The sequence below is a fragment of the Oncorhynchus mykiss genome, chromosome Y (genome assembly GCF_013265735.2).
Source record: "Oncorhynchus mykiss isolate Arlee chromosome Y, USDA_OmykA_1.1, whole genome shotgun sequence".
NCBI lineage: Eukaryota > Metazoa > Chordata > Actinopteri > Salmoniformes > Salmonidae > Oncorhynchus > Oncorhynchus mykiss.
In genome coordinates this window covers 47,193,192-47,206,154 of record NC_048593.1, presented here as the reverse complement: position 1 = coordinate 47,206,154, position 12,963 = coordinate 47,193,192, and the positions used below count along the sequence as shown (strand labels likewise).

General features: G+C 42.1%; 1 protein-coding gene across 7 annotated transcripts in view; it reads left to right on the top strand.

The window, feature by feature from the left end:
• birc2 (baculoviral IAP repeat containing 2) overlaps positions 1–12,963 on the top strand; it is a 36,646-nt gene that overhangs the window by 18,040 nt on the left and 5,643 nt on the right. For all 7 annotated transcript variants that reach the window (XM_036968048.1, XM_036968053.1, XM_036968047.1 and 4 more), the window contains 7 exons: positions 2,146–2,431; positions 2,832–2,931; positions 4,166–4,244; positions 9,346–9,394; positions 10,006–10,118; positions 11,201–11,330; positions 12,829–12,927. In XM_036968048.1, the coding sequence (XP_036823943.1) occupies positions 2,146–2,431; positions 2,832–2,931; positions 4,166–4,244; positions 9,346–9,394; positions 10,006–10,118; positions 11,201–11,330; positions 12,829–12,927 (856 nt within the window). The remainder of the gene's footprint in view (positions 1–2,145; positions 2,432–2,831; positions 2,932–4,165; positions 4,245–9,345; positions 9,395–10,005; positions 10,119–11,200; positions 11,331–12,828; positions 12,928–12,963) is intronic.

The window sequence follows — 12,963 nt, the reverse complement described above, 5'->3', positions numbered from 1 at the left end:
CTACCATTCCAGTAAAATGGAGCTCTATAGGAGAAAGCCCTGCCTCCAGCTGTTTGCTTAGGAATTCTAGGGACAATTAGGAGGCCTTGTGGTCTTGTGACCGTAGCGTACGTGTAGGTATGTACGGCAGGACCAAATCAGAGAGATAGGTAGGAGCAAGCCCATGTAATGCTTTGTAGGTTAGCAGTAAAACCTTGAATCAGCCCTTGCCTTAACAGGAAGCCAGTGTAGGGAGGCTAGCACTGGAGTAATATGATCAAGCTGTTTGGTTCTAGTCAGGATTCTAGCAACCTTTTTTAGCACTAAATGCAGTTTATTTAGTGCTTTATCCGGGTAGCTGGAGAGTAAAGCATTGCAGTAGTCTAATCTAGAAGTGACAAAAGCATGGATACATTTTTCTGCATTGTTTTTAGATTAGTGTAAAAATTTTTTGTTCAACATTACGAAGATGGAATAAAGCTGTCCTTGAAACAGTCTTGATATGTTCGTCAAAAGAGAGATCAGGGTCCAGAGTAACGCCGAGGTCCTTCACAGTTTTATTTGAGACGACTGTACAACCATCAAGATTAATTGTCAGATTCAACAGAAGATCTCTTTGTTTCTATGTACCTAGAACAAGCATCTCTGTTTTGTCCGAGTTTAAAAGCATAACATCCACTTCCTTATGTCTGAAACACAGGCTTCCTGGTTAGGCAATTTTGGGGATTCACCATGTTTCATTGAAATGTGTGTCGCCTGCACAGCAGTGAAAGTTGACATCACCAAGAGGTAGAATATATAGTGAAAACAATAGTGGTCCTAAAACGGAGCCTTGAGGAATATCGAAACGTACCATTGATTTGTCAGAGGACAAACAGAGATGAACTGATGTGTTTCCGACAGAAGATCCAAACCAAGCAAGGACTTGTCCTCATAGACTAATATGGGTTTCCAATCTCTCCAATGTGATGATCGATGGTGTCAAAAGTGGTACTAAGTTCTTGGCGTAAAAGTGCAGACGTAGAGCCTTGGTCTGACACCATTAAAAGTAAATTTACCACCTTTACAAATGCGGCCTCTTGTACTATGATGGTCTAAAACCAGATTGGAGCATTTCGTATGGATTATTTGCCTTCAGGAAGGCAGTGAGTTGCTGTGTAACAGCTTTTTCAAAAACATTTTAAGGGAGATTGCATCTTTGTCATTTAAAATATATATACACAAACATACATACAGTTGAAGTCGGAAGTTTACATACACCTTAGCCAAATACTTTTAAACTCAGTTTTTCACAATTCCTGACAGCTTAATCCTAGTAAAAATTCCCTGTTTTAGGTCAGTTAGGATCACCACTTTATTTTAAGAAAGTGAAATGTCAGAATAATCGTTGAGAGAATGATTTATTTCAGCTTTTATTTCTTTCCCAGTGGGTCAGAAGTTTACATACACTCAATTAGTATTTGGTAGCATTGCCTTTTTAAATTGTTTAACTTGGGTCAAATGTTTCAGGTAGCCTTCCACAAGCTTCCTACAATAAGTTGGGTGAATTTTGGCCCATCCCTCCTGTAGGGGGAGGGTCCCAAAGACCCTCCCCATTATTGATTAAGGGGACCTTAAGATGTTTTGCTGCAGGCCTTATAATAAGACACTTGCTATGTATCTGAAAACTCTCCCACTATACGTTGTACAAGCATCTATATTAGTCATTGTGGTTAAGCTCTGGCTGTTGTGAGAGTGTGATTGCAGGCTGGGTTTGAGTCAGACCGAAACTAGATAAAGAGAAGTAACAACTCTGGTTTTGACATTTTGTTCTTGTGACACAGTGGACAATCCTAATAAATTCACAGAAGCTACTGTACCCGGTTTCTAAATGTTCTGTTAATGTGAATTAGCATATTCTAAATGTTCTGTTAATGTGAATTACCATAATCTAAATGTTCTGTTAATGTGAATTACCATAATGTAAATGTTCTGTAAATGTGATTTATGTCATTCTGAGCACCGTGGGTGGACACCCTAATGCTGGACAAAGTGACCAGGAAGGTTTTCATCTACCCGCCTTTTACGTTTCTCAAAAGGCGGGTAGATGAAAACCTTCCTGGTCACTTTGTCCAGAGAGCGAGAGATATGATTGATTAAATCTTTTTCCTCTCTGTGTGTCTCTAGCTCAGTAACTGGGAGCCAGGAGACCGGGCCGTGTCGGAGCACCAGAGACATTACCCCAACTGTCACTTCGTCAGAGGAGACCGGGCCGACAACGTGTCCATGGCGGGCGGGGCTAGAGGTGTAGGAGTGCCCCCCGGGGCCCCTGTCTCCAGTCCCCCAGGTCTCAGTAACGTGTCTAACCCAGCCATGCAGCAGCGTGAGGAGAGGTTGCTGACCTTCGTCCACTGGCCCTTACGTATCCCCGTGCGCCCTGACCAGCTGGCCAAGGCAGGGTTCTACTACGTCGGTGAGAGAAAGACTCAGCATCTGCATTCCAATATAACATTTAGTTAACATGTAGTTTATACTTTTTTTTGTTTAACAGGTAAGTCATTGGCAAGAAGAATTCCCTGTTAGTATCCCCATAGACACTGTTCCTGTGATCGGAGGAACCTTGGAGCTCCTTCTGTTCCCCTGGGCTTTATCCAAACATTTAGCAGTACCTCCTAATCTGACCCTGTGTGTGTGATGCAGGGCGTGGTGATGGTGTTTGTGTGTGTTGCAGGGCGTAATGATGATGGTGTGTGTGTGTTGCAGGGCGTAATGATGATGATGATGTGTGTGTGTGTGTGTTGCAGGGCATAATGATGGTGTGTGTGTGTGTGTGTGTTGCAGGGCGTAATGATGTGTGTGTGTATGTGTTGCAGGGCGTAATGATGACGTGAAGTGTTTCTGCTGTGACGGGGGTCTGAGGTGCTGGGAGTCAGGTGACGACCCCTGGGTGGAGCACGCCAAATGGTTCCCTAGGTAACCACCCCTTACAGCATTGCCAGATTACATGTGTGTTAGTGACAAGCTGATTGAACAACTGGAAAATAGTACTGGACCGAGCCAGTAGTCAGCTCTCTGAACTGGTCAACTCACTCATCACCTTCAGACTGGATTACTGCAATGTCTGTGTATTAATGTGACTATGGTAACCTGTCAGTAAATGTTACTATGGTAACCTGTCAGTAAAGGTTACTATGGTAACCTGTCAGTAAAGGTTACTATTGTAACCTGTCAGTATATATTACTGTGACTATGGTAACCTGTCAGTATATATTACTGTGACTGTGGTAACCTGTCAGTGTATATATTACTGTGACTATGGTAACCTGTCAGTGTATATTAATGTGACTATGGTAACCTGTCAGTGTATATTAATGTGACTATGGTAACCTGTCAGTAAAGGTTACTATGGTAACCTGTCAGTAAAGGTTACTATTGTAACCTGTCAGTGTATATTAATGTGACTATGGTAACCTGTCAGTGTATATTAATGTGACTATGGTAACCTGTCAGTAAAGGTTACTATGGTAACCTGTCAGTAAAGGTTACTATTGTAACCTGTCAGTATATATTACTGTGACTATGGTAACCTGTCAGTATATATTACTGTGACTGTGGTAACCTGTCAGTGTATATATTACTGTGACTATGGTAACCTGTCAGTGTATATATTAATGTGACTATGGTAACCTGTCAGTGTATATATTACTGTGACTATGGTAACCTGTCAGTGTATATATTACTGTGACTATGGTAACCTGTCAGTATATATTACTGTGACTATGGTAACCTGTCAGTATATATTACTGTGACTGTGGTAACCTGTCAGTGTATATATTACTGTGACTATGGTAACCTGTCAGTATATATTACTGTGACTGTGGTAACCTGTCAGTGTATATATTACTGTGACTATGGTAACCTGTCAGTATATATTACTGTGACTGTGGTAACCTGTCAGTGTATATATTACTGTGACTATGGTAACCTGTCAGTATATATTACTGTGACTGTGGTAACCTGTCAGTGTATATATTACTGTGACTATGGTAACCTGTCAGTGTATATATTACTGTGACTATGGTAACCTGTCAGTATATATTACTGTGACTGTGGTAACCTGTCAGTGTATATATTACTGTGACTATGGTAACCTGTCAGTATATATTAATGTGACTATGGTAACCTGTCAGTATATGTTAACCTCTAGGTGTCAGTATCTGCTCCAGGAGAAAGGTCAGGAGTTTGTCCATCAGATCCAGGCTCGCTTCCCTCGGCTCTTTGAACAGGTAACACCTGCTTCTGTCTATACACCGTATTCACACCTAACATCAATGACCTGTCTATACACCGTATTCACACCCTAACATCAATGACCTGTTTATACACCGTATTCACACCCTAACATCAATGACCTGTCTATACACCGTATTCACACCCTAACATCAATGACCTGTCTATACACCGTATTCACACCCTAACATCAATGACCTGTTTATACACCGTATTCACACCCTAACATCAATGACCTGTCTATACACCGTATTCACACCCTAACATCAATGACCTGTCTATACACTGTATTCACACCCTAACATCAATGACCTGTCTATACACCGTATTCACACCCTAACATCAATGACCTGTCTATACACCGTATTCACACCCTAACATCAATGACCTGTCTATACACCGTATTCACACCCTAACATCAATGACCTGTCTATACACCGTATTCACACCCTAACATCAATGACCTGTCTATACACTGTATTCACACCCTAACATCAATGACCTGTCTATACACCGTATTCACACCCTAACATCAATGACCTGTCTATACACCGTATTCACACCTAACATCAATGACCTGTCTATACACCGTATTCACACCCTAACATCAATGACCTGTCTATACACCGTATTCACACCTAACATCAATGACCTGTTTATACACCGTATTCACACCCTAACATCAATGACCTGTCTATACACCGTATTCACACCTAACATCAATGACCTGTCTATACACCGTATTCACACCCTAACATCAATGACCTGTTTATACACCGTATTCACACCCTAACATCAATGACCTGTCTATACACCGTATTCACACCTAACATCAATGACCTGTCTATACACCGTATTCACACCCTAACATCAATGACCTGTCTATACACCGTATTCACACCCTAACATCAATGACCTGTTTATACACCGTATTCACACCCTAACATCAATGACCTGTCTATACACCGTATTCACACCCTAACATCAATGACCTGTCTATACACCGTATTCACACCCTAACATCAATGACCTGTCTATACACCGTATTCACACCCTAACATCAATGACCTGTTTATACACCGTATTCACACCCTAACATCAATGACCTGTCTATACACCGTATTCACACCCTAACATCAATGACCTGTCTATACACCGTATTCACACCTAACATCAATGACCTGTCTATACACCGTATTCACACCCTAACATCAATGACCTGTCTATACACCGTATTCACACCCTAACATCAATGACCTGTCTATACACCGTATTCACACCCTAACATCAATGACCTGTTTATACACCGTATTCACACCTAACATCAATGACCTGTTTATACACCGTATTCACACCCTAACATCAATGACCTGTTTATACACCGTATTCACACCTAACATCAATGACCTGTCTATACACCGTATTCACACCCTAACATCAATGACCTGTCTATACACCGTATTCACACCTAACATCAATGACCTGTTTATACACCGTATTCACACCCTAACATCAATGACCTGTTTATACACCGTATTCACACCTAACATCAATGACCTGTCTATACACCGTATTCACACCCTAACATCAATGACCTGTCTATACACCGTATTCACACCCTAACATCAATGACCTGTTTATACACCGTATTCACACCTAACATCAATGACCTGTCTATACACCGTATTCACACCCTAACATCAATGACCTGTCTATACACCGTATTCACACCCTAACATCAATGACCTGTCTATACACCGTATTCACACCTAACATCAATGACCTGTCTATACACCGTATTCACACCCTAACATCAATGACCTGTCTATACACCGTATTCACACCTAACATCAATGACCTGTCTATACACCGTATTCACACCCTAACATCAATGACCTGTCTATACACCGTATTCACACCCTAACATCAATGACCTGTTTATACACCGTATTCACACCCTAACATCAATGACCTGTCTATACACCGTATTCACACCCTAACATCAATGACCTGTCTATACACCGTATTCACACCCTAACATCAATGACCTGTTTATACACCGTATTCACACCCTAACATCAATGACCTGTTTATACACCGTATTCACACCCTAACATCAATGACCTGTCTATACACCGTATTCACACCCTAACATCAATGACCTCTTTATACACCGTATTCACACCCTAACATCAATGACCTCTTTATACACCGTATTCACACCCTAACATCAATGACCTCTTTATACACCGTATTCACACCCTAACATCAATGACCTGTCTATACACCGTATTCACACCCTAACATCAATGACCTGTCTATACACCGTATTCACACCCTAACATCAATGACATGTCTATACACCGCATTCACACCTAACATCAATGACCTGTTTATACACCGTATTCACACCCTAACATCAATGACCTGTCTATACACCGTATTCACACCCTAACATCAATGACCTGTCTATACACCGTATTCACACCCTAACATCAATTACCTCTTTATACACCGTATTCACACCCTAACATCAATGACCTGTCTATACACCGTATTCACACCCTAACATCAATGACCTGTCTATACACCGTATTCACACCCTAACATCAATGACCTGTCTATACACCGTATTCACACCCTAACATCAATGACCTGTCTATACACCGTATTCACACCTAACATCAATGACCTGTCTATACACCGTATTCACACCCTAACATCAATGACCTGTTTATACACCGTATTCACACCTAACATCAATGACCTGTTTATACACCGTATTCACACCCTAACATCAATGACCTGTCTATACACCGTATTCACACCCTAACATCAATGACCTGTCTATACACCGTATTCACACCCTAACATCAATGACCTGTCTATACACCGTATTCACACCCTAACATCAATGACCTGTTTATACACCGTATTCACACCCTAACATCAATGACCTGTTTATACACCGTATTCACACCTAACATCAATGACCTGTCTATACACCGTATTCACACCTAACATCAATGACCTGTTTATACACCGTATTCACACCCTAACATCAATGACCTGTCTATACACCGTATTCACACCTAACATCAATGACCTGTTTATACACCGTATTCACACCCTAACATCAATGACCTGTCTATACACCGTATTCACACCTAACATCAATGACCTGTTTATACACCGTATTCACACCCTAACATCAATGACCTGTCTATACACCGTATTCACACCCTAACATCAATGACCTGTCTATACACCGTATTCACACCTAACATCAATGACCTGTCTATACACCGTATTCACACCTAACATCAATGACCTGTCTATACACCGTATTCACACCCTAACATCAATGACCTGTCTATACACCGTATTCACACCCTAACATCAATGACCTGTCTATACACCGTATTCACACCTAACATCAATGACCTGTCTATACACCGTATTCACACCCTAACATCAATGACCTGTCTATACACCGTATTCACACCCTAACATCAATGACCTGTCTATACACCGTATTCACACCCTAACATCAATGACCTGTCTATACACCGTATTCACACCTAACATCAATGACCTGTTTATACACCGTATTCACACCTAACATCAATGACCTGTCTATACACCGTATTCACACCTAACATCAATGACCTGTCTATACACCGTATTCACACCCTAACATCAATGACCTGTTTATACACCGTATTCACACCCTAACATCAATGACCTGTCTATACACCGTATTCACACCCTAACATCAATGACCTGTCTATACACCGTATTCACACCCTAACATCAATGACCTGTCTATACACCGTATTCACACCCTAACATCAATGACCTGTCTATACACCGTATTCACACCCTAACATCAATGACCTGTCTATACACCGTATTCACACCCTAACATCAATGACCTGTCTATACACCGTATTCACACCCTAACATCAATGACCTGTCTATACACCGTATTCACACCCTAACATCAATGACCTGTCTATACACCGTATTCACACCCTAACATCAATGACCTGTCTATACACCGTATTCACACCCTAACATCAATGACCTGTCTATACACCGTATTCACACCCTAACATCAATGACCTGTCTATACACCGTATTCACACCCTAACATCAATGACCTGTCTATACACCGTATTCACACCCTAACATCAATGACCTGTCTATACACCGTATTCACACCCTAACATCAATGACCTGTCTATACACCGTATTCACACCTAACATCAATGACCTGTCTATACACCGTATTCACACCTAACATCAATGACCTGTCTATACACCGTATTCACACCCTAACATCAATGACCTGTCTATACACCGTATTCACACCTAACATCAATGACCTGTCTATACACCGTATTCACACCTAACATCAATGACCTGTCTATACACCGTATTCACACCTAACATCAATGACCTGTCTATACACCGTATTCACACCTAACATCAATGACCTGTCTATACACCGTATTCACACCCTAACATCAATGACCTGTTTATACACCGTATTCACACCCTAACATCAATGACCTGTCTATACACCGTATTCACACCCTAACATCAATGACCTGTCTATACACCGTATTCACACCTAACATCAATGACCTGTCTATACACCGTATTCACACCCTAACATCAATGACCTGTCTATACACCGTATTCACACCCTAACATCAATGACCTGTCTATACACCGTATTCACACCCTAACATCAATGACCTGTCTATACACCGTATTCACACCCTAACATCAATGACCTGTCTATACACCGTATTCACACCCTAACATCAATGACCTGTCTATACACCGTATTCACACCCTAACATCAATGACCTGTTTATACACCGTATTCACACCCTAACATCAATGACCTGTCTATACACCGTATTCACACCTAACATCAATGACCTGTTTATACAACCATATATTGATTAGGTGTGTATTGATTAGGTGTCTGGTAGAACATTGTGATGTGAATAAAGATCCATCATCTGACTGATCTGAACATCAGTCGAAACAGGAAGTTAACTCTCCTGGCTCCTCCCCCTACAGCTCCTGACCAATGGGGACAGCATCTCCAGGGAGTTTGTGGACCCACCAAGTGAGTAACAATTAAAGTATTTGGACACTTGGTGTCTTGACAATATATAACAAAAAAATTCTAATAATATATTAATTTATTATTGTATTTTTTTTAAATATAGTAGCTGCTGTGTGTTTACAGCTAATTAACTGAACACCTGACTTTACCATCTTACTAATAGCAAGTTAACTAAACAGGCAGAATAATAACTAGGTGTTGTAGGAAAACAGACTAAACTCTGACAACATACAGAGATGAAGAACACACTGTTGTAGCAACGCTTGACAGTTTCATTCAAATGTGTGAATCGTTCTGCTCAGCGAGGTGAAGAGCGGAAGAATTGCGGGAATTAACCCGAGCCTCGGTTTTATCGCCTGGAGAAAGCAGGGCTTCCAGTACCTTTCATTGGGCTTGTCAGGCGTGATGATTTTAGAGCTCTTCATTATGCGGTGGTCGAGCTCCACTCTCCATAGCTGTGTTGTATCGAGTGACCCACTGAAAGGGAACTACTGGTTTCCATAGCAGCAACCATAACGCTAACAGTTTTTCTCTCTCTCTCTCGCGCCCTCCCTCCCTCTCTCCCGCACCCGCTCTCCCCCTCTCTCTCTCGCTCACCCCTCCCCCTCTAGTGGTGAACCTGGGTCCAGGTGAGGAGCGGTCGGAAGATGCAGTGATGATGAACACTCCGGTGGTTGTGTCGGCTCTAGAGATGGGATTTGAGCGAGGCCTGGTCAAGCAGACGGTACATAATCTAATTATATTCCATGACGCTGAGTGAAAAAAATGTTCTCCCATACACACAGAAAGCGTATATCTCTCATTCTATGCACAAATTTGTTTACATCCCTGTTAGTGAGCATTTGTCCTTTAACAAAATAATCCAGACAGGTGTGCAGTTTTGTCACACAACACAATGCCACGAAGTCTCAAGTTTTGAGGGAGTGTGCAATTGGCATGCTGACTGCAGGAATGTCCATCAGAGCTGTTGCCAGAGAATTTAATGTTAATTTGACTGATTTCCTCATATGAACTGTAACTCAGTAGAATCATTGAAATTGTTGCATGTTGCGTTTTTATATCATTGTTCAGTGTATATTTCCATTAACCTGTAGTGACAAATCTTCCTAGAAAATATTCCTATTCATGAAAATCACAAGTGAAATATATTGAGACACAGCTTAGCCTTTTGTTAATCACCCTGTCATCTCAGATTTTCAAAATATGCTTTACAGCCAAAGCTAGATAAGCATTTGTGTAAGTTTATCGATAGCCTAGCGTAGCATTATGCCTTGCTAGCAGCAGGCAATCTTGTCACGGAAATCAGAAAAGCAATCAAATTAAATCGTTTACCTTTGATGAACTTCGGATGTTTTCACTCACGAGACTCCCAGGTAGACAGCCAAAGTTCATTTTTTCCCAAAATATTATTTTTGTAGGCGAAATAGCTCCGTTTGTTCTTCACCTTTGACTGAGAAAACGCCCGGAAATTGCGGTCACCACAACGCCGAAAAATATTCAAAATTAGCTCCATAATATCGAACGCAGCGCTTTCACAACCTGGGGCACTTCCGGATTGGATTTTTCTCAGGCTTTCGCCTGCAACATCAGTTCTGTTATACTCACAGACAATATCTTTACAGTTTTGGAAACGTTAGTGTTTTCTATCCAAAGCTGTCAATTATGTGCATATTCTAGCATCTTTTCCTGACAAAATATCCCGTTTAAAACGGGAACGTTTTTTTCCCAAAAATGAAAATACTGCCCCCTAAAATCAAGAGGTTTTAAGCAGAGGGACTCACAGTCTTGTGTGTCTATAATCTACAGGTCCAGAGTAAGATACTGACCATCGGAGAGAACTACAAGACGGTCCAGGAACTGGTCTCAGACCTGCTGTCTGCCGAGGACCAAAAGAGAGAGGAGGAGAAAGAGATGCTGACCGAGGAGATGGCTTCTGGTACGGCTGATGGGAGGGAGGGAGGGGAGATTCTGACCGAGGAGATGGCTTGTGGTACGGAGGGAGGGGAGATGCTGACCGAGGAGATGGCTTCTGGTACGGCTGATGGGAGGGAGGGGAGATGCTGACCGAGGAGATGGCTTGGAAGGGAGGGAGGTAGAGGAGGGGAGATGCTGACCGAGGAGATGGCTTCTGGTACAGCAGACGTCTGTTTCTAGGGTTCAAATCAAATTGTATTAGTCATATGCTTACACAGCGGGTGGATACCAAGAGCTGAATAAATACACAACGAGTAACGATAACTTGGCTCTATATACACACGGAGTACCAAGTCAACGTGCAGGGGTAGGAGGTATGTACAGTACCGGTCAAAAGTTTGGTGTCACTTAGAAGTTCCCTGTTTTTGGTCCATTAAAATATCATCATTCAGAAATACAGTGTAGACATTGTTAATGTTGTAAATGACTATTGTAGCTGGAAATATCTACATAGGTGTACAGAGGCCCATTATCAGCAACCATCACTCCTGTGTTCCAATGGCACGTTGTGTTAGCTAATATAAAGTTTATCATTTCATCATTTTAAAAGGCTAATTCATCATTAGAAAACCCTTTTGCAATCATTTTAGCACAGCTGGAAACTGTTGTGCTGATTAAAGAAGCAATAAAACTGGCCTTTAGACTAGTTGAGAATCTGGAGCATCAGCATTTGTGGGTTCGATTACAGGCTCAAAATGTCCAGAAACAAAGACCTTTCTTCTATTCTAGTTCTGAGACATGAAGGCTATTCCATGCGAGAAATTGCCAAGAAACTGAAGATCCCGTACTACGCTGTGTACTACTCCCTTCACAGAAGAGCGTAAACTGTCCCTAACCAGAATACAAAGAGGAGTGGGAAGCCCCGGTGCACAACTGAGCAAGAGGACAAGTACATTAGAGTGTCTAGTTTGAGAAACAGACACCTCACAAGTCCTCAACTGGCAGCTTCATTAAATAAGACCCGCAAAACGGGTTTTCCTTTGCCCATCCTAATCTTTTCTTTTTATTGGCCAGTCTGAGATGTGGCTTTGTCTTGACAACTCTGCCTAGAAGGCCGGCTTCCCGGAGTCGCCTCTTCACTGTTGACGTTGAGACTGGTGTTTTGCGGGTACTATTTAATGAAGCTGCCGGTTGACGACTTGTGAGGTGTCTGTTTCTCAAACTAGACACTAATGTACTTGTCCTCTTGCTCTCCGTTTCCTGTAGTCCACGATCAGCTCCTTTGTCTTGCTGACGTTGAGGGAGAAGTTGTTGTCACTCTGGCTTGGCCCAGTTAATAAGCTTCTGGTGCCAGACTCCAACTGAATCGAATGCCAACGCTCTCTCCCTCTCCCAACGCTCTCTCCCAACGCCCTCTCCCAACGCCCTCTCCCAACGCCCTCTCCCAACGCTCTCTCCCAACGCTCTCTCCCTCTCCCAACGCTCTCTCCCTCTCCCAACGCTCTCTCTCTTCTCTCCAGATGGTAATTCGTTCTTGAAGAGACACCAGGCAGCGTTGGTCCTGCGCCTGAAGAGTGTTGAGTCTGTCCTGGAGCACCTCCGAGAGCAGAATGTCATCAGTACGTCTATACTACTAATATATTACTACAGTACTA